Source organism: Candoia aspera, chromosome 1 (genome assembly GCF_035149785.1).
Source record: "Candoia aspera isolate rCanAsp1 chromosome 1, rCanAsp1.hap2, whole genome shotgun sequence".
Lineage (NCBI taxonomy): Eukaryota > Metazoa > Chordata > Lepidosauria > Squamata > Boidae > Candoia > Candoia aspera.
This window is the reverse complement of record NC_086153.1, coordinates 131,715,303-131,739,550: the sequence shown is the minus strand read 5'-3', so window position 1 is coordinate 131,739,550 and position 24,248 is coordinate 131,715,303. Positions and strand designations below refer to the sequence as shown.

Sequence of the window (24,248 nt, the reverse complement as noted above, 5' to 3'; positions counted from 1 at the left end):
GTTTTTTATGGCAATACTTGAAAAGAGATTAAGTGGCTTTTTAATTGAATTAATACATCCTGATCAGACTGATTTGTCCAAAAAAGATTCATGAAGAATTTATCAGATATATTTGAATATTATTGACAATGTAAATCACAAAGGCACGAGAAAGTCTTTGATAATTTGGGATGGACTTTTATATTTTTGACCTTTAAGAAGATCAGGGTCAAATGTGCAACTTACTTACATGGATACAGAGCATTTATACATAATAAGAAATCCAGATATTGATAAACAGACTTTGATCAAAAAGTGTATTTTAACAAAGGAGACAAGACAAGGCACTCCCCCTTTTCCTTCCTTATATCTACTGGCATTAGAACCATTGGCCCAGAAGATAAAATTCTAGCAATTAAACTGGCAAATTAAAAGAGAAGCATAAAACAAAATCATATGCAGATGATGTTCTGTTGACAATTACTCATCCAAAGGAATCTCTAGAATTGATAATGCAATACATACGTCAACATGGCTCAGTATCAGGATATTGGATTAATAAAAACAAGACTCAAATTATTACATGGAATTTACTTGAAGAAGAAAAGTAATATCTGCAGCAAATAATGGGATTTAATATTACTGTTAAAAAGGTCAAGTACCTAGGAATTTACTTAGCAAAAAACAACAAAGATTTATTTAAGAATAATTATTCACAGACTTGGAAAAGTATAATGGCAGATATTTGAAGATGGAGAAAGCTTATGTTAAGAAGAATTGCAGCAGAAAAAATGAAAAAAAATGAATCCTATTTCAAATGATTCCAATAAGAAGTAAAAATAAGGTATTAAACGAGTAGCAGAGATGAATAACTTTATGGTCCAAAGGTTAAGGGTTAAGCTTAAAATTTTACAATATCTGAAAGAAGGTGGATTGGCAGTACCAAATTGCTAATCAAACCAGCTACTTAATTTTGGTGACAAAGCAGATTATATTATTTTATGTTTCAATTATGTCTATTGAAGGAGTGGGATTCCCAGATGGTTTGCAGAAATACCTTTGTTTCAGTACAAATATACCACCTGTAAGAGATAATTAATTTTAAGCGGAATATTAAAAGTATGGGGCAAATAGAGAAAAAGAATTAGTCCATATTTGTCATCCCTTGCTTCAATATTAAATATTTATTTTCAAGAAAGTACAAAAAGATTTGACCAGTGGAGAGATAATAACTCATACAGACTGCAAGATTTAAATAAAGACTTTTGAGATTCTTTCTTCAGAATGGTCAGAATTACCTCACTTATTACAGTAACTCCAAATAGGTAGTATAGTTCTAAAGAGTTACAAAAACAAAGAAGCATACTTGAAGACTTGAGTGAGTGTGGAAAACTTATAATACAAAAGTCAGAATATTTATCAAGGCATTTACATTTACAAGTTGCTAGTAAAATATTATTTATAAACAGAACAAGTTAAATTCTATGATTAAATGGATGCAGAATTTAAAAAGGACAATGAGACATGGAACAAAATATTTCTGCCCAGAGTTGCTGGGAGTTGGGCTGATGATGATCATATGAAGATGATTCAAATATTAAATTCACCATGAATATTAGAAAAAACTAGTACAATATGTTCTCTTGACTGTATATTATTCCAGTATTAATTGCTAAAATAGATAACTCATTTCTGAAAAATGTTAAAAATTCAGTAATCAGGTCAGAGTATTTTTTCATACTTGGTGCCAATATTGTAAAGTCTAATAATTCTAGAAAATTATTTATTATAAAATGAAATACATTTTAAAGGCTGAATACCATTTCCAACCAGCTGTTTTTCTATTAAACATTACCAAACATTATATTCCCACAAAATATACCGAGGCAGCACTGTGTAAGCAACAGCTACCAGAACATTTTATGCTTTTCATTGGAATTACATATAAGTTGTCGGAATATGCATCAATTTCAAAAACAGCTTCATATTTGAAAAAGAGATAAAATATGTATGGGCTTGTAGCATATCTGAAGTTTGCATTTCTTTTAACATTAGTCTCTGAGCTTATGTCTGATTTGCTAAATAAAGACAGAATTCAGCAGGGGGGCAGGGGGCAAGAAATCTTTATAATTCTTCATTTTGATTTTATGCTGGTCTGTGACTATATTAAAGCTTCATTTGATTTTATTCATTTTGACATTCATATTATACCTTTCACTATAGTTAATTATTGTTTATTGACTTGATTTTAATAATGTTATAAAGTTCTCAATTGATACCAGATAGTTTAATATGCTGTACTAATCTAGTGTTACTCTGTAATTCTTATTGACTCTTAATATGCCTTTAAATCTTTCAGATTGTTTGTCTTTCCACTTCTTGATCATTTCTAAATCTACTAAAATAAAATAACAAGACTCTTTATACAATAAATTGGGGTGTCAAAGATTATGTCAATTGGCAAAAAGATTCTGATAGTTGTAGAGAAATGAATACTATTCAGGTCTTTAATAGTCAGGTCATTATACAAAACCTAAAATATCCAGTTTAATGGACAAGAACCTTTCAAAATGTATTACCCAAAGAATATTAAGAGGTAGCTTAAGATACCCTTAATTAATGTTGTGAAAATGAATTTCAAATATGTTCAAATATGTTTCAGGGGAAAAAATCCTTTAGATCTATCAGTCCCCTCAAAAATGTTTCAAAAAGATTAGTTTTCATCCTATCTGTGCTGGAGAAGTAATACATTTAAGGTATACAAATGTCCTCATTTAGCAACTGCCTCATTTAGCAACCATTCACAGTTGCAACAGTGATGAAGAAGTAACTTTACAACCAATTCTTGCATTTACAACCTTTGCAGGTCTGTAAAGCAAAGCAAAGCTGAAGTAAGATAATAAGCACAGCTGCAGTTTCACTTAGCGACTGCTTCACTTAATGACTGAGTTGCTGGTCCCAACTATCATCACTAACAAGGACTACTTGTATCCTTTGGTACATACAGTATGTTATGGGCAACCACATGTAATTCCTTGTACATTAGATAGTAGTAGTAAGGGGAACCACTTCCTTGGAAGGCAGTTAAGGATAAAATATATCCCAAAATCAGTAGGTTACATTCCATTTTTAAAGTATATAGTCTTTTATATAAAACAATATCAATACAGTATTAATTGTAATACAATATTAATTATAATAATTAATTTTAATATTTATTTTAAAATCTTAATAAGATTATATTCGACAATGTTTTAAAGATGTTTTATAGTTAACAGTTCACCCTAGAGAAGGGCAACCAATGAGGTCATTAATCATTAACACTGCTTTGATGCACATAATCAAAATCAGTCAAGGGTAATAATACTTTAATTTAAATCAATAGCAACACTTGGACTACATCAATGCTTTTTTTAAGGTTATGTTTCAGATAATGCAATCCCTTTAGATTGCACATAAATTTCCACATGTCTCAGCTGATACTAGTTTGTAACATACAGTATATACCACAGAGTGTTCTAGGTATCATATATAGAACACTACCATGCTATATATAGTTGCTTACCAAGTGTTACATTCTTATGGTATGGGGTGTGTGTGTGCACATGCACCCATTTCTATAATTTTTATCTCATATGTTTTCCATATGTATAAATCCTTCCTACATATTGACCTCTGTTTTCCCGGGAGGGAACTTTTGGCCAGAGATTCCTACTGTCAGAGATCCAATGTCAGGAGGGGAAAAAAAAGAAAGGAAAACCAGGAGTTGTGACATGCAGATCAATTGAGATGCTTCAGTATAAACCACAAAGACAAATGCCAACCTTTCATATTTGTGTTCTGACTTGGATGCAAGTATATAAGTCATGTGATTAACATAACAATGTATGCCTCATTATTTGCATGTGCCCTCTCCTGCAGAGAACTACAGGTCTGGGACACAATTCTTAATTACTTCTTATATATTCCAGCCGTGAAATTGGTGTAAATGAATACCCTCCTATTGACTTCAATGTTAGTGAATACGTAAATTAAAAGAAAAAAAATTGAAAGGAAGATAACATAGCAGTACTTTTTTTTTTACTTCCTTTTATTGTGTAGACAGATCTTCAAGGCCTCTGATGTCAGAGGTCCCTAATCATCACGGCAGGTAATCCTAAATCCTAACTATACTAAATATTTAGTAGACAGCATTCTTCAATCAAGGTATGTGGGTGAGTATTCTCATTTAGGATTGTTCCTGTTAATAGATTTTCACTGAACCTGCTTGATGCACAAATGAGAAAAAAAAAAGTTTGGTTATAAATCCAACCACTTTTGCCTAAATGACAGGACTTTGCATGCATAATTCAGTCATTAAGGAGACAGGGATATATTTCTGGTTTGGAAAAGTATGAAAAACTGGAAATAAGACCACAAAAGGGCTTTTTATATAAAATTTGTCAGTCATTAGTGTGGAGAGGGAGGATATCTAAGAGAGAACAGTCTAGATTATGTACTAATGATTATGGGATCTTAAGGGAAAATCTGGGCCCTATACATTATTTGCATTCACCTTCTGTTTTAGGCTATATAACAGCTTCTTAATATGTGAGACCACTTGAAAAGATTCCCTCAAAAAGATGTTACTGCTGTAATTACATTTTTACTCACAGCTCTTCCAATTATGTTGTCCTACCCTCAGTCTTGAAATCTGATTCTGTCTCTTCAACACACTATTCGGTTTTTTTCTCCCACCTTCCCTGTCTCCAAAGGCGCAAAGGTAATGCTTCCCAACAAAGCAGAAAACCACAATTGGCCACCAAATATTACCTTTGATTATTATCATAGGTGTATGTGTCTAGGAAAAAGGTACAAACTCAGAAATAACCCAGGCAAACCAGTTTTATCTTGAACAACCTTTTTCAAACCAAAGCTGAAATTTGTGTCTTAAGAGCAACCAACAATAGGTATCATTTCACTTTCAATTAGCTTCAGGGCTATTGCATAGGAAAAGCAATATTGAATAAAAGATAAATTCTCAAGATTACAACCTTCACTGGTAAGTGCATCCTACAAAAGCACAGCCAGAACAGTAGTTTAATCTCTTTTAATCAATCTTTCAAATATCTGAAACTAAATTAATCCTGCATAGCCATTTTAGATCAGATGGCTTGCTTAGGACTATTAGTCCTACAATTTGCTATGATATGCTTGTTCTCCCATAAAGAAATAATGATTCTTTGTTCATCAAATAGAAATACAAAGATTGCCATCTATCTAAAGAGAGACTGCATGGTCCTAAACACTTCAAATCTGGGTCATTCGTGGCTTTGTTTTATTTTGTTAAACCATTCCAGCTGCAAATCTGCACATAGGTTGATTCAGTTCCACTGAATTTAACAAACTTAGCAAGATTAACCTGTGCTCAGAATTGCAGTCAGTGCATACATTTTAATGAACATCAGTAATTTGGTGAACACAGGCAAGCACTGAACTAATTTGAAATATAGTCAATATTCTCTAGGACTATCCAGCCTCAGATTTAATCTCCAAAAAGTTATTCAGAGCATGAGGAAGCATGTCTCAGCAACCTCCTAAAGCAAGTATGGAAAACCAGGAAAAGGAGTGGCTATTTTATACGGCTGCAGACAGATGCCATGCTTGCTTTTTGGAGTCTGAATTGAAAGTGCTGCACAGCATCAATATATATATATATATGTGTGTGTGTGTGTGTGTATATGTGTGTGTATATATGTGTGTATATATGTGTATATATATATATACACACACACACACACACACACGCTTTAATCTCTGACCATGACATACGATTGTGTCCCCATCAACTTCCAGCCTCCCAAGAAAAATGTCACAGCATGAGTAAGACCAACCTTGCCCTGACATCATCCAGGAAGAAAAAAACAGCCTGTCCATCCAAGATGCTGCACTATTGACAGTTGCTCTAAGTTAGAGAGCTGAGGGGAATGCATTCTGGCCTCATCTATCAGGAAACACCAATTGCTATTTCAACAAGAATGCTACCAAGGGATTGTAGCCAAGCTTGAACTGCAAAATGCTAGCTTGTAGATGACCACTGCATTCTGGCCTTAAAGAAGTCTCTCCTTCCTTCCCTTCTCTCCCCGCCTATTTTTATCTTTTTCGTTTTTATCTTCTAAGACTTTAGTTGCTGTGACCCATTTTGGGAGACAATTATTGTCTGAAATGTGGGGTAAAAAGAAAGGAAATAAGTTAAATGGATTATCAATATATGTCTGCTATATGGGTGGTTGACAAACTATTCCATTTAAATGACTTGTAACATTCACTGGTCTATCTCTGTGTTCTTCAGTATTAATAAACATGATGACATTCATTCCATTTTAGATATTTGTTGTCCCATAAAATCTGAATCTCTATGAGAAGCAGGTTTTATGAAGAGGCCTCCATGTGGTTTCAGATAATTTTAGCCATATGACTTCAGGGAAACCAACATTCCATAGAGTTCACTAAACACTTCAGACTAATGGTTTATACACAGTGATTGTGTTATTACAGATAATCAACAGGACTATCAGTCAGGTGCTACTTCAATACGTAAAATTCATTAATATACACATAAAAATTAATTGGAAATGTCCTATTTTCTTGAATCATAATTTTAATCTTACCTATTTTAATGATTCAGCCTTAGGTCTGTTCACTGGGAAATAAATGCCATTTTTTACAGTGATACATAAGTAGTTATAGTGTATACTAATTTATAACCTATAAATAAATATAATTTATAATTTATAAGATTATAAAAGAGTCAGTTTGGTATAATTTTATAATCTATAAGGCTTTAAAAGAGCTAGTATGGTGTAGTGGCTAAGGTGCTTGGTTACAAAGTTCTAGTCCTCCCTTAGGAATGAAGGCAAATGGGGTGACTTTGGGCCAGTCACTCACTCTCAGCCCAACCCACCTCACAGGGGTTGTTGTAAGGAAAATAGGAGGAGGGAGCATGAGGTATGCACACTGCCATGAGTAAACCAAAAGTCAAAAATGATGGGATAAAAATCTAACAATGAGTATCAGTAGTTTTAATCAGTGATCATCAGAGTAAATAATCACAACTCGTTGTGCAGATGTCACCAGATCACAAACCCTACTGGATCTAATATGTTATCTAATCCCCTTGGGAAAGGCGTCTTGCCAGCCCTGGAGTTAATGATTAACATAACCCTCCACTTGTTTGCATCTGTATTGGTACCGTATGTGAGAAAGACCTTGAAAGACGGGGCAAAGAGAGGCTGCCTAGGGACCGGTCAGATAAGTGAGGGCATAGCCTGCAGCTGCATAAATAATGGGTGGAGAAAGAGGCTCAGAAGGGACCCTCCCTAGCTTCCCAGGCAGCAAAGAAGATGGCAGGAGATTTATACTTCCAGATTTGCAAGATTCTGTTAATGTAGCCTTACAATAAATTAGAATTAGCTCATCTGGTTGTGTTTCCTGTCTGGTATACCTGGGAAGGCTGACAGCATCTGGTAACCCTGGGGCTGTACTGTACTGAAAAATATATGTTTTGTAACACTCTGTTTTGACTACTTTTGAAATACATAGATCGCTAATTAAGATTTACTTTCTCTGAGATTTTAAAATCAATATCTTAAATATGGGGGGAGGGGAAAGAGGGAAGAATTTGTAAAATACAGCCTGTTTTGTGAAAGTTAAATTCATGCATATATTTTTGCAAATTTAACTGCCCTCCCTCTACACACAAACACACACAAAACCATCTCCAACTCTCCAGGAAGCAAATTAAAAATGAATATACCAAGGAAACCCTATTTTGAAGCATTCTGAAGGAAAACAATACTGTAGCTAGTTTAAAATGTTAAACTCCTATACATGAAGACCTAACTACATGTCTCTGACTGAGGACAAACATACTTTCACAATTGCAGGCCTATGAAAAGTGTGTCCTACAAGGTGAGGTCAATTATATGTCTGGGAACTGCTCCAGACATGCTCGGAACATAATCTACAAAGGTTAAATTCTGTTACTTAGTAAAAGGGGTACTGGCTACATGTTCTGGCCTGCCTGGGGAAAAGTAGGGGCCTTTTTCCAAGCAGCATTGCAGGTGGTTTATTTGATACAAAATTTATTCCTGAGCCTACAAGCTGAATGGTCAGGAGAAATGACCCCATACTCCTGAACCATGTAATCATAGAGTTATACTGCCTTATTACTGTAGGTTTTGCAATACAGCAAGCATTAAGTATGAAGATTAAGAAAAATACCTCAGGTTAGTTCTAAACCCAGAATCCTAATTTTATTTTATTTTGTGTTATTTTTAGAAAATGAAAAAAAGCTCCAAATATTAGCATGACACAGCTTCTGGGAGCCGGTATGATTAAAAATGCTTCATCATTGTCTGTTGAGTTATGCATGTGACCAAGAAGAAGTTGATGGTTACACTGAAACAGAGGCCCTTTAGATCATCATAAATATTTCCACCAGGCAGAATAAATTATATCTCACATAAGACACTTTTGTTGAAATGACGACCTTCAGATGTTGAGGAGGACACTAATCCACTTTTAGTAATGAGGCTGAATTGCCTGTTAGTTTGAAAAGGATGGGAAGTCAAACTGTTAATCCCGTCAACTACAGGAAAATGTTAATATTCTCCCCTTGAATTTTATAATAAAATATATTTATATTTAAAACAAAATTTGTTCTATTATTTCTTTTGCTAACCCTGTTTAATGGTCTAAGACTATAAAACAGTCAGATACAATTTAATTGAATTGAAGCATGTTAATATCCAAAGCAGGCTTCTTGGGTCTGATTGGTTTTACAAAGGTGTTAAGAATTTAGGTTTGATGCAATTAGTTTGTGACCTCAAAATAAAATATAAAGACAGGAGCATATGTGATTTTTACAATATGAAGATTTTTTTTTTAAATGCAGCCACTTGTACCATTTCAGTGCTAAGAACTTTTTGACAATCAATGCAGCTGATATAAGTACTTAGATATTATCCTGATGGACTTGTGTTGCAAGAGCATGAAGATATTGATGATGGCGGTCAAGTGACCTGACCAACCACCATATAGAGTCACTGTTTAATGTGCTGGATGTTCTTGTGGAAGACCTTCTCATTACACAGAGCCACCAGGCTAGGATTGAGCTGATTCTGAAATTTAGGGGTGAGACATTGGGAACCCAGTTTACAGCTGGTGGACTTTATAAAGTTGACTGTACTCATGGAGAGTATCTTGCTGACACCTACAGGAAACCCCAGCTCCAGGGACATGCCCAGACTCATAACAAACCTCCTCTTGCAGGATGTGTTTTGCACATGTCTGCAGTCATTGTGAGAGTTTATCTCTGCCCAGCTGCAGACCTATACTTAAACCTTCTGTACACAGGAGTTTAAAGGTGTTTTTTTTTTTTTCTTTTTACTAAATTTTATCTTCTTCTGGAAAGGCTCAAAATAGGGTTTGCTCACGATGTTCACTTTTTCATTGCTTGTTAGAAGGGGTGTGTGTGTGTTTCCAGTTCAACTCTGGAAAATATTCTTCGGCATTTAACTTTCAGAAAAAGGAAAAAAAAACAAGCTTTAAAAGTTTTTCCTGCATTTAAGTTGGGACTTTGCAAGAAAATGTGCTTTTAACTTTCAGAAAAGCAGACTGTAGCTTTAAAAAGTGGTTTGTTTGTTTTTCCTGCACCTGAGCTGCTGATTTTAGGGAAAGAAGATAGGTTAAAAAATAAATAATTGCAAAAAATAGAACTATTTCTATTTACATAGGGCTTTATTTATTTCAAAAGTAGTCAAAATACAAGTTTTTCAATACAGTGAAGTCCTAGGATTATCAGAGGTCAGTCCAATGAAGTGGAGAGTTATGTTAATCATAAGCAAGCAACAGTTCCTGGGAGGATTAAATAACATGTTATATCTACTGTTCCTCATGAGTTTTGGTTATTCACTTTGATGACACCACTGATTAAAACAACTGATAGGCTTCCATTATAAGTCAGTATACACTAAAAGCTACTTACAGATTTAGAATTTTTTCTCTAATTTTCTCTCTAATTTAATCACAAATTTGATTCTGAAGAAGGCATTTATCAGTTAGATGGGGAAAATCAATAAAAAATTCTATTGATTTAAAAAATGCCTTTTTTTCCCCCTTAAGTATCCTTGTGGACATATATGAAGAGTAATAGCTCTGAAACTCATATTCCACAGTACAACAAAAATTTAATGAAGTGGTCCAGAAAAATCCATCTAGTATTCCAAACTGTGAATTGTATTTTGTCCTATGAATTGCATTTCCTAGTGGCAAATACTGAATATTAGAAATAAATCATTTGGATATAAATAATAAGAATATATTAAGATCAGGAAAGCCACTAGAATTTAGGAAACTTTCCTCTGTAACCATTTATTTGTTTGTATACTATACTCCTACTCAAAGTTCAATTGTCCAGCTTCCCAATTCATGCCAAGTTCTGATTAGTAAAACCGATAATACAAAGCCATGGAGCACTAATAGCTATAACTACAGCTACAGCTATATATATAGTTATATATATAGATATATATGAATATTCAGTTGGCTATGAGATGCTCTGGAGTTAGCCAGAGACTCCTTAGTGAGGATTACCTTAAAGGGAGCATAATATTCCTCTGGTTCTTCTTTAAGCTTTAGACAAAATTGCATAGTGGTTTGGTTTCTGCATCATGGTTTATTTATTTTAAATTGGTCCATTGTACAGACCTAATGGCATGTCAACCATGGTTTATAACATCATTTTATATGAACCTATCCAACTGTGGTCTATTCAGTAACTAATGGTTAAACTATGGTTTGGTAAGATGGATAAACCCAGTCATTATTTAAAATATGTAGCATGCATAAGCCCTTACATTTATCCAAATAATTTGTTGTCCCAAATCCCTCTATTCAGGCTACAACGTCCACATTTAAACCTCTATTCCAGCTTCCTGATTCTCAACCCCACCTCCAAACCAGTTCCTTTGAATGCCAACTAGAGGCTTTTCCACATTATTTTTAAAAAAAAATACCTGTACAATGGTGGTTTGAAATACCAAGTAATTCAGGGAAAATTATCTAATTCCTTTTTCTAGTCACACTGAAATGGATTGCCCCCCCAACATTTATTTTAGAATATAAAAACAAAACAGTCTACATTTTTTTAATTCAACACATTGCTTGATCCTGTGTTGTGCTACACTCTATATGCATTTGGAAGTCTTCCAGGTAAATGTTATGGCATTTGTCATTTTATACCAGTCTTCATAAACATTCTTACCAAAGATTTTTAGGAAATTTATTTTGTGTTTCAGTAGAGACAAATGGGATAAAGCAATCACAAGTACCAACTCATTGTACTATTGAATGAGTTCAGATTCCCACTTCTCTCTCATGCAGAGGGAATGAGTTGGACATAGAAACAAGGCTGCTGTCAAGGATAATGAGGAGTTTGGGGAAAAACAAATCATGTTTAATCTGAGGAGCCTTGCCTTTTTAGCCACTTCTGCCTCGTACCTCTATCATCTGGCAAAAGGCTTAAAAAGATCACACAAAAAAGGCCAAGAAAAGGACATATGGCTATGTCATGGGAATTAATTTTAAAAGAAATACAGCAGAAATCACAGGCCTCTGAAACAGAATTTAGCTGGGTTCCATGTTTTGAGTGAGAATGTCTGCCAGTCCATGTTTGCAAGGATCTGCTTCCCAGATGGATAGTATCTAAGGACAGCATTTCAGTCTCAACATTTATTCTACTAGGTTTGGAAAAATAGATTCCTTCTGACACAGTCCTATGTAATTCTTACCTTGGAACTGAGCATTAAATCCTTTCCGCCTATGATTACTGTCAGAAGTGAAATGGAGCCGTAACCAGTTTTTACTGCTGATAACAGGTGAAGGCAGATTCATGCCAGTCAACCTAAAAAGCAAAACAAAACAAAACATGTTCACTTAAAAATACTGAAGCAAATACCAATTTAGTTTCATTATTTTGGTAGAGTGCAGTTTAGAAAGCAATACATACTCAGCATGAATTGACATACTATATTCTCAATATATCTGGAGTATCATTCTGGACTATCCTGACACTATTGTACTTTTTAATTATATATTTAAATAATACTGATATAATTGTTGTGCTGAAATGAAGCATCTCATTTATGCAAGTGCATCATGGAAAACGTACCCACAGACAGCCAATTTGAATTTTCTAGTTCTCCTCAAAATAATAGTTTCATCCACAAATAATCTAACTTTACATAATAAAATGTGTTATATCTGTTGTTGAAAGAATTTAATATTATATTAAAGCAGATCATTAAGTGAACTAAAACATCTTGCACATTTTGCTATATAAGACTTAACTTTATGAACAAAATGTTTATTTGGAGAATACCTTATTAGACATATCAAACATAAAAATAAATGGGTAAGGAATTTGGAATATTCCAAAAGTGTGACTCTTCTATTCATATAGCTGAGTCTCCAATATGAGATTACTCATACTGAAGAGGTGTAATATGAGATTACACCTATTATTGCAAAATGTGACCCAAAATCGTTGGCTATACTGGTTTGATTCACGAAAGTAAAAATTAGTTGCATTTAGTAAAAAGCCATGGAGGTAAGTGTGTCTAGCAACCCTGAAAAAAAATAGAACTACATTTGGAAGAAAATGTTTTATTTCAGCTTTAAGAAATCAGCAATTTAATGTTAGATCCAAAGAACTGTATCCCTGAAATAACTCCATCAAAAGAAATGCAGTGACTACATCTGCATATAAACATACTCAATAAAGGAAGATTTTTAAAAAAGCCCTATATCTGGTAGTGCAGTAAAACAAACAAGACAAGTCATTTAGAGCAACAAAAAATGCTAAGTCTTTGCTATCACCTATTAGTCATCCTATTAAACTCCACAGTTCATTTATTTACTGGCTGTTTTTCATAAAACAAAGGTTAAAATCATAAAGTGCGTAAATATATAGGACAATATAAAATCAAGAACAAAATAGAACAATATAAAACATAATTTTCCCATGGTAATTTGGGCCTCATGCACATCTTTTTAAGCCTGAAAGCTAGCAATATCTTCTTTCACTTTACATAAATCTGAAAGGAAATGAATCATGTAATAAAATTAAGGTTTGACCTTCGAGATATATTATTATGTATAATATGTTTTAAAAGTGAATTATTAATATTTTTTATCCCACCCTTTACTGAAATAAAGGGCCCCTTTTTAAAGATTGGGATCCCCTGTATAATATTATTTCTTAGTGATGTATGACAATTTCCATGACTGGCTCTTACATGTTTACCTTCAGCATTTTTGCAAATAATTTTATTTCCAAGGGACGAGATAGTCATTTGTCAAAGGTAGTTTGGTACTGCGGTGGTTTGTGGGTTTTTTTGTGAACCAAGCCATTGTGCCTTTTAAGCCATGTTTTATGGTTTAGCATTATGTGTGAACACAGTCACTGTGATTGCTCAGTAAACAGTGGTTAAAATACTGCATCTCAGTTTCAAAACCAGACACACAAGGGAAAAGATAAAGGAACTTCTGGAGACACTCTTAGTGTATCCTACTTGATCATTACATCAAAATATGGCTTTTGTAAATGAGATATTTATTTTATGTTTAACACTCTGCACTTGAACATCTCTTATTTGCATTCTTATGCTTATAAGACAATAGGAGAATCAGAGTTGCTTTATGCGTATTCTTCTATGCAGCAATAATCAGATAACTGGGGGAGAGACCAATAGATACAACAGAACAGTCATGTCAGAAGAATGCAGCTACATCACTGAAAAGTGCTAGGCCACTTTGGGGAAAGTTTTCTAATTTTTCCCCCAACTAGGAAATAACTTTGGTTAGACTATTCAGCTAGGATTAAACAGACCAGAACCCAGGCCTATACAGATTCAGTGTGACCCGCCTTCACCATCAGCTATAAGACAGGCAAATAACTTCGCAAATGCGTAACCATACAAATAACACTAATGATACACAATAGCAGTAACTCAATAAACTGCACACCTGTGAGCTCTTTGTTTCCACTGTTACATGATCTCTCAATACACTATGTTTCATGCCCAAAATTGTGGTCTAGTAGAGAATAAAGAGCCCTTTGGGGAAGTTGTTGCCAAAGATCTTGAGGCAAGCACAGGTTTTAGCTATTCTTGAAGCCATTTTGAGTAAATCTCTGTAGCTACCCTTCCACTTCCTTCTCCTTAGACTGGCAGGAAAACATGGCTTCATTCCTCAGTTTGTTTAATAATTTATTACTATTAAACTCGTCTGCTGCCCGACTTTCAATGACTGGGCATTTATTGGTTTATATGGTTCACATGGTATCTATATTTTATTTTGGTCTTTGACCATAAATCCAGTAAATCACTCAATCACTCCCAACTTAGAGATAGCAGTGTCTATCCCACCATTTCCATCTTTTCAGTTATCCTTACATGACACTCCTAACTTCCCAAATCTCCATCTTTTACTATCTCCATGTTTGAACCAGTGGTAAATGCAGATGATGTATCAGTAAATCAGTAAATCAGTAAAAAGATCAGTAAATGCAGATGATGAAAACACGAAGCAAAATGCCTTTCTTTTTGTAACGTGAGAGCACAAGTAAGTGTAAAGAAAAAGTCTAACTTTCAGCTTGAAGATTGTTTAAACTAGTCCTTCCCACTTTAGAATCAACAGTTCCTTACTTTATCCAAATGCAGTGCTCTCTCTGTGTGTGATAGATAGAAAAAGAGAGGGAGAGAAGGAGGGAGGGATGAAAAAGTTTTCATGTTCACAAATCACTGAACACATGTGCAAGTCCATGCATTTTACTTCCTTTCCCCATAAAAATATGAGGTAGTAATAAAACCTCCATCTGCAGGCTGAAGTGTAGAATGACTTGATTCTGTGCTATCCAAGCTAATTCACCTTTGGTGTCTTTATTTTCCTTTCTATTTGTCTCTTGCTTGTGTAAAGGGTTCATTTCTTTTTCTTTTTAACCTGGAGGACTTTTGCTTACTATATACTTGGCACTGTGATTAATATAATGGAGCCATGACCTACTTTGGTACCTGTAGGTACACTGAAGCCTATTTACAAATACATAAATCCTGATGGGAATAATATCATAAATCATATCCATGGACTGTTTGCATGGAAAAGCCTAATATAAAACAGACATCTTGTGAACATCCTTGCAGATGAACTGATACAACACTGTTTGGTTAATGTTTATATGATGATGTCTCTCCAGAACTTATTCCTTACATATTTCAGTTTGTTGTTTTGAGTGCAGGAAGCAGAGAGTGGATATATGTTCTTTTGGAAAGGGAAATCACAGACCAACAACAGGACTCACAGAGTAGGTTTTGCAATCAAAACTGCTCTGCTGAAGAACATCTCTACTCTACCCACTGGAATAAATGAGGGAGTGTACATCAGGTACCAACTGGACGGGTTTCTCTTTGACCTCCACCGCTTGAATGCACAGATGAAGTGCCTCCATACAGTCATTCAAGAAACCCTTTTTGCTGATGACTGTGCTCTTCTGGAGCACAAAGATAGTGATATACAGTTGATCCTGAATAAGTTCTCAGATGCTGCTAGGATCTGCAAGGCCAGCCAGGCACTGGGACTGCTGTGTACTAAAGTACTTAATCAACGCAAGATCTGTATCTCCACAAAGCTGAAAGTCTACAGAGCTGTGGCTATCCTTTCTCTGCTATATCGATGTGAGTCCTGGACTCTGTACCGAAGGCACATCAAACACCTGGAGAAATTTCACATGCACTGTCTCCACTCCATCCTCAGCATTCGTTGGCAAGACTGTGTCTCCAACCTGGAGGTCTTGGATCACGTGGGGTTCACCAGCATTGAGTCCCTGATTATCAGAGCCCAGTTGTGATGGATGGAACATATCATCAGAATGGATGATCACTGTATGCCTCACCAGTTGCTTTATAGTGTATTGGAGTCTGGGAAGAGACCTTGAGGTTGACCATGCAAGCACTACAAAGACACTGTGAAAGAAACCATATGCCACTGTGACATCCAGCCAAGGGAGGTAGAAGCTGCAGCTGCTGACAGAACCTGCTTCCACCAGCTTTGAAAACAGGCGCCACCAAAACCGGATGGAAAACCATGAGCAGTATCACAGAATAACACCCACAATTCCTACAACAATGGACTTCCAGTACCCCATTGTGCTAGACTCTGTGCTTGCAGATAGTGTATCTTCTTCAAACCCAAAGGACTACCAACCATAATTCCAGTTTAGGCCTTTTGTGTTCAGGGATCCAAAGATATTTAAAATGCATATTCATGTATGCATTCTAAAGAATCTGCTCTCCCCCAGTGAAATTAGGGCTTTCTCAGTTGATTGATGTTTCCAATTTCATCCCAAGAGAAGCTTATCTACTACCATTTTCATCTTTGTATTCAGATCAAGATCTTTTTTCATCTGTTCAGGATTTTTAGGTCTTATGTAAATACATTCATCCATAATACTAAAATGCTTGTTGTTGAGTACAATTTTATTACAGTGACTTTGAAATTACAGTCATTCCTTCAGTCATAAGCTGGTTTCAGTACATGTCATGACATATAATCTGTTAACCAAAAATATTAAATTTAGCTGGTTTGAATATCATGCTAAGCTCCAACCAAGATTTACAAACCACAACAGCTGGGTTCCTACAATATGCCAATCCAAAATCAAACAAACCACATGGTTTAGTGTTATGTGTGAAACCAGCCAGACTCTGCTTTTGTATGAATATGTTCCCCTAGGTGTTACTGGATTGTACCACTTCTGATTATTTGAATTTTGGAGGGTGGAAGGGAAAGAAATAAAATATATAAATTCTTAGCCATTAAAAAACCAGTTTAATAATTTTTCCATAAATTTACCCATTTACCCATCTTTACCCATAAAAATTGGTACATCAGAAAGAACTATAGCCTGGAAAGTTTCTTCCTAACATGCATTTCTTTTCTTTTCTTAATGTGAGACAGTGGATAGGGAGCTCTGATTATCACCAGGATCCATGAAACATAAAACCAAACAGGTTACTATAACCTTGATGGATGAGAGTAGCATATTCCTGGGTGTATTTGAAAATACTGTTCTGTAGGGCATCAGTGACAACAGAGCTACAACTGTCTGGTGGAATCTACAATCAAGGAGACTCCTTGCTAATCACAGAGATCAATAATGAGAAATGTTTCTTGTGAAGGGCCAGATATGAGTGACAATTTTATTGTTCATTTTTTTCAAAACTAAGAAGCTACCAAACCCTTTTTTTTTTTCATGAACAGTTTGGAAAGAACTTGAGATCTGGTGGGGGAAGAAGTAAAACTGATAAATTCTTTCATGAGTGTTTTGTTCTTCAAAGGCAGAGTTAGAACTTTCTGTATCTAACCTCTTTTTTGGGTGGGGAGCATCTTTAGCCACTTTCATAGTGAATTGTTGAGTGGTCTCTTTCCAGTTTTAAGAGGACTCTGCCTGCCACTTATGGTATCTCATACAAATGAAATGTCTCCACTACTGCCTCTACATTATATTTAATCTAAAGGAGTAACCCAAAACAAATAACAGTTCTGTATAACAAAAGGTCCCCTGAATTGGCTCTGTTGTTACTAGATGGTACTGAGCAATATTCTACGAAACGAGATTGATATCCAACATACACAAGAGTCACAAAATTCAGTGCAACCCCTAAGTCAAAATTGATTCTACCGAAGTTTAATTACTAGTCTAAATATCTGTGTACAGTAGGACATTACAGATCTACACCTTTGTTGATGTATGTCATCTATTGCCTACTGAAAGTGGAACATTAAACTTGAGGATATAACAAATTGATTAAATTTTTATTGTTCCAAGAAGGGATATTAGCTTCAGGCTCTTAAGCTGAAGCTATATGTGGCTTTTCATGGATTTTTTGTTTGGGCAAGGATGTGTGTAATGTCCTATAGAAGAGGAAAGTGCCCATAAATTTAACACACAGTGAAGAACACAGACAGTTAAATCTTCGTTTGTCCTGTTAGACAATAAGTGTAACTGAGAAAGAATACCTTCAGGCCAATGTTTTTAAGAGACTGCTCAACCTGAAGATCTTGATTGTGGAGGCAAAATATTTTAGCAAAACACAAGATATTGACGCTATTTCTTTTAGATCTGTTACTTGGATGAAATCCAGTAATACAGAACTTAAAGTATCAGAAAATATTGGACAGCAGAATGGATACAATACCAATAGAACCTTTTTTCTATCTTGCAGAAAGATGCAAAAGGTCACATAATTTTGGATTTGCACATTCCAAATCAGGTAAATATTGAATAGCAATAAGATAAGAGATGGAACTGAAATAGGTCAGTACAACTAAATATCAATGGGTATCAGATCCTGTTGGTATTTGGTTGTTTTGCAAAGAGCAAGCCACTAAGTTACTATGGTAACAAATCACTTTGGCAGGGTGAACAGGTCAAACTTAAGTATGCTCAGGTTGGGGTGTGAAAAGAATGACCAGATAAGCTAAAGCTGCTCATTGCCTAAGGGGAAGCTTGCCACCAGAAAGTTTTTTTTTTTTTTTTTCTGTTTAGCCCAGCAGCGGCGGCAGCTCGTTCTCCCAGCTCGTTTCTACTCAGAGTGCGTGGGCATGTATGAGCTTGTAAAGCTTTTGTGCCTATCCAGGATATCTGGATATGAAACTGTTTATGTTTTCATGCTTCCTGTAAATACATTTATTTTTATAGAAATGCCTGGTGTGTGTTTTTTCTGATCTCTCAGGCCAAATGCTTTCCAGCATTCTGCCACAGATGTCATGTTCGCCGTTCCAATGTCTCTGAGACATCGTAACGTTTCTCATGTCATTAATTGGATACATGTTTCATCTTTCATGGGAGGATGGGTGTACTTATCTCTTGGCTTGGCTTTGGAATGTTTTCCTCTTATCTGTTATGTTCAAGGTTAGTTTCCCAGGCTAGCAGGTCTGACGTTTGCTAGCACCTGGACCGGGCGGGGCTGCTGCAACGGGGGCGGGACACGCACGCACTGGAGGAGTCTTAAGTTTGTATTTGGCGCGCTTTTGCTCATTCTCAGCTTTCTCTGTATTTGTCCTAAGTTCCCTAAATAAATCAGATTTCATTTAAGCACTTCTTGTGAGTCTGAGTATTTGGGCTGGGCAATTATTACACAGATCCCACCTCTTGCTGAATCAGAAAATGGGACAGACAAAGGTAAGACAAACTCATGCATATCACCCATTTGTATTTCCATCCTCTACATCATCAAATCCTGGATGGCTGAGATCTTACAGTTTATTTCCCAATTTAACATTTATCAGTCTCAATTCTTAAAGCATCCCTCACCATCATAATTATTCTCAATTACACCAATACCACGGTTATGGTCTTACATAATAACCTTTACAATTATTTACAAGAATATCTTTATGTTAACAAAGTCAAACTTTTTGGTTTCTTTGTTTCATGTTACTCTTTTATTCCTTTTTCATTCTACTTTCTGCTTGGCAGGAACCAATGCCTAAAGGAAAAGAGATGATGTAAGCAAGGCTTTTAAAAAAAAAAAAATTAGAAATAGGGATCAACCCTAACTTCTTTGTGCAGGAATCCTCTGTATGAACTGGTTTCTTGTCTAAGTTTTTAACTTATTTTTTTGTTGCTTCTTGATCTATCCCCTGGCTTTTGTATAGTAAGAGAATTTTAGAGAACTCAAAGGCTCACAAACTAATCTGGACATTTTTGGTTGCTGTAACTAAAATGGTACTTAACTGGATTTTCCAGTATTTATTTTTCAAGTTTTATCCAGCAAAATTTGAAAGAAAAAGAGGGTTTTAAAACACTGATACAATCCATAAAGTTCATAGCATTTTATATAGCATAATAAATGTAAAACTTTTAGGAACAATGTGGGAGAAAAATGTCAGATAAAAATAATACATTATTATCAGAGTTATAATTAATTTGCAAACAGAATAATGCAGCACAATTTGACATGACCTTATATGTTACATTAATGACATATATCACAATTCACCAGTTTAGCACATCCTATTTCAGTTTAGACTGTTCAGGTACAAACTAACATGTTGCTTACATTGCCTGTTCTGTTAAAACACACCTTCCGAAACATTTTTACATCTATACACATGAACACACACACTAACACACACACAATGACATCAAACCGATTAGTAAGTGATTGTAGCATATTTGATTTCAATATTTGAGATGTCTGACAAGAATGATTCCTAACACAGAACGGGAAGAGGCAAACAAACAAACATCACTTACTGTCTTCTAAAGATCTCTGTGAAATATGCCAGTACCTCTGCTGATCTGGATCAACTTAAAAATGTGTTCACTGCTACAAAACCTTCTATCACCAGCAAATATTGAAGCTGAAAATTAACGATATAGCTACTGTACAGAATAGTGAAGTAAAGGAGAATTCCTAAAACAGGGATGAGGAATTATGGTCTTCCAGATATTGCTGGACTGCAACATAGAGTGTGCTGGCCAGAACTACTGGCAGTTTGGCTATATATGTGAGACCCCAGGTTCCTCACTCCTGTCCTAGACACCCTTCAGTTCTCCTGTATGCCAACTGCATGGTTACTTTGTCATTGTCTGTGGTAGGGATGTGAAGAGCCCTTAGCTCCTTTCCTTAATATTGTGAAAAAAGAAAAATTGATGATAAATGACCCACAAACACAAATTCTGATCTTTAACAAAAGACCTAAAATTCATAATTGGTATATTAATGGAATAACATAGAACAAGTCAAATGCCAATGTAGATTTTAACTACTTGAGAGTTACCTTTCATTCCTTGGGACACAGAGACCCACATCTGACTCACGTGTTACAGGTTGCCCAGAGGAATGCTGCAGTGATACTGTCCTTTTATTCCTCTAAAGGTGGACACTATATTCTAGCTGCCCTAAAAGTATTTGAGGCAATATGGAGTTCACCTAGTGCCTTACACTAGCCTAACTACAGCAGAGAGAGTACGGTCATGCAAGTTTTTAAGATCAGTCATGCAAATCCCCAGATATGTGTCAAATGCAGCTTTAAGAATTTACCTGTAACTAGGTTTTCAAGGATAGAGGCCATGATCGGGATTGTATCTTTAGCTGCTGGCTAAAACTACTGTTTAACCCAACAGGCCTGACATTTCTGGTTAAAAGGGATAACTTTCAATCTACCTGGAATATATCCATTGGAGAAAAACTGCCAGTGTATGGCTTCTCTAATGAGGCAATACACAGGATGTGATATGATCATGCACAAAGATCATTGAAGGAGAGGGTCCTTCACGCAGGATGGCAACATGATGTTAGCTTAGCATAAAGGAACTGTCATGAGTAAGGATGGCGAGCAGGGGGCTCCCATCCAGGCTGTAAAGCACATGCGTAGTACTGAGGAATTAGGTAGCCATTCAAAGAGACACAGATCGGGCCCGCCTTAGCCTTTGGGGTTTATATGTCTGGGTTTTTCTCACGCTTCTTCAGTTTGTTAGGATTTTCTGTTTATGTAGCAGTAATAAAACACTAGAGACCTATTCCTCGTCTCAGCGTGGTTCCTGGCTGTTAGGACAGGAACTTAGACCATCGTTTACCACCAATCCGGCTGATTATTGCCATTCATAAACATCAGAGAGCATTAGTTCTAGCTAGATTCAGCAAACTCCCTTCAGCAGTCATTGACTGTAAAAAAAATCCCTTACATGAATGACTTTGCCCCTGTGACTCCCAAGCCATAGAGGTTGTGCAGCATGTTCTGTTACATTGTAATTTCTACTCAAACTTATGCAATGTATTAATTCAGCTCCTCATAAAGGAACTTTCATGGAGAGATAATCACTGGTACATCTCCTACCTCATAGCAGACCATAAGATCATTATTACCCATAAATATAGCCAAATTTTGTATTTCTTGATATCATCAAAATCTTATCCTCTCCCCCTCCTTTTTTTCTTTTTAACCCTTTTAATTTCTTTTAATTGTTATTTTTATCAACTATGTAGAATTTTATGTATATACAGTATGGCTTTTTTAAAAATATGTTCAATCATGTCCAATTTTGGAGACTGCCTAGACAAGTCCCTGCAGTTTTCTTGGCAAGTTTTTTTGGAAGTGGTTTGCCATTGCCTCCTTCCTAGGACTGAGAGAGAGTGACTGGCCCAAGGTCACCCAGCTAGCTTTGTGCTTAAGGCAGGTCTAGAACTCAAAGTCTCCCAGTTTCTAGCCTGATGCCTTAACCACTACACCAAACTGGCTCTATGGTATGCATATACATATACTTATACGTGTGTGTGTATGCGTACATACATAAACACACACACATATCCTGGTCAAAGACCATAAGTTTACTACTGCTGCTGCTACTACTGTCCTAAAATAATACATTCTAGACTAAGATAGAAGAACAAAGTAAGAACATTGAAAACTCTGATAAGATATGGGCATTAGAGCTTGACAAATAAGATGGGATAGGACAATGTCCAGCATGATACTTTTAGTAATGGATTGTTTTGAGCTTGAATATATTTAGTAATGGGCTTTGTCCAAGAAAGAACAATTAAGGAGCAAGATAATGGAAGAGAAGAAAATCAGGAATATGATAGCAATATCTGAAAGGGCTAGATTTCATAATACCTCTTATTTTCAGGTTTCCACACAAGGGCTTAATGTAGTTACTTTATGGGGAATGAGTAGACAACGGGAAATTCTAACAATGCTGTCATTTAAGTTTTCTTATCTACAAAGAAATCAACACATCTTTTCATATGTCTTTAGCTGGACAAAAACATGAGTAGCTGCTAACAGCATCAACATAATTTCTGTTGAGCAGAACATAGTTTTTTTCCAGTTTTTCATTCAGGGGAATGTTTCTCATCTTTTTTTAAAGAGAAAGTTTCTTTATTTTAAGCTTTACAGTATTGAGCCTCTATGCGGAAATATAACAGTAAAAGGAATTTATAAAAATGACATGTAATTCCACATAATGATTTATGATTCAGAGTAGTCTAACGGAAAAATAAATTCCACTGGAATGAGACCCAAATGGACTTTGTAGAAAATATCTGTAATACAAGGTGTTGGAAATTATTTTGATAATAAGCATGTATTGCATAACTTTTAATGTTTTATTTGTACACATACTCACCTCTACCTATACATATAATTAAACAGTGTTTTAAGTAGGCACTAAATATTTTTAGCATGGGATATTTCCTGTTGACAAAGATTATTATATAAAGCTTTGTTTACCTCACTTTCAAAATGGTATAGTGCTATATATTAATAAATAAATAAAATACATTATCTTCATTTATTTCAGTTATAAAGTCCAAATATTATCATCTTCTTGATATTCCTCAAATACATTTTTAAAAAATCAGCTGTTATTCTACAGGACTTCACTACAAGAGTTACAAAAATACCAGCAACTATTTCCTATGTTGGAATTGGATTTTCTGTGTCAGGATTATAAGAAATTTGAGAGCATTTTGATGCAAGATTTGGTTGTGTTTTCTTATGGTTCCCTTTTGGCCTTAACCTAGCACATATATTAATATAATTTTGGGAAAGAACATAGTTGTTAAAGATGTAAATAAAATGTAGAATTATATTCCTAAAATAAGGAATTTGACATTTTATTAAAAACTTCAGCTTTACTAAGCCTGAAGATCAGGTAAGAGATTTCCTTAGATAGATTGTAAGAAAGTAAGAACTTAGATGTGTAAGAATAGATTTAAGAGATCTGTTCTTTGTTGATCTTAAACTGAAGAAATAAGAAGATGTACCATTACTTTTTTCTCTGATCTAGATTTTATAAGATGTGGGGGGTTGAGTTTAATATATATTAATATTCTTCATATGGACCTTCTTTTTTTCTCTCTTGTTTTCTTTTTTTTCAGTTTATTGTAATCATTATTCTTTTTGACTGCATTATCACTGTTGTCTTGTTTTTATTTCTGTCTTTTAATTTCACTTATAGAATAATAATAACAACAACAATAATAATAACTAAACATGTTCTTATATGTTTTTTACTGAGAAACAAGGCAGATGAAATTAAAACCATAAGCTTTACTACTAGTTAGGTGTGCATAGGACTGGAGTTGTCAAAAATGTTTTGTTTTGTTTTGTTTTGTTTTGTTTTGTTTTGTTTTAATCCATTCATCTATACAAGACTG

The 24,248-nt window shown here is 35.1% G+C and overlaps 1 protein-coding gene across 1 annotated transcript in view; it reads right to left on the bottom strand.

Annotated features, from left to right (window-relative positions):
- The window catches only part of CSMD1 (CUB and Sushi multiple domains 1), a 1,072,463-nt gene that overhangs the window by 433,831 nt on the left and 614,384 nt on the right, over window positions 1-24,248 (bottom strand). Inside the window, exon 7 of the mRNA XM_063298442.1 lies at window positions 11,811-11,923. Coding sequence (XP_063154512.1) covers window positions 11,811-11,923 — 113 coding nt within the window. The remainder of the gene's footprint in view (window positions 1-11,810; window positions 11,924-24,248) is intronic.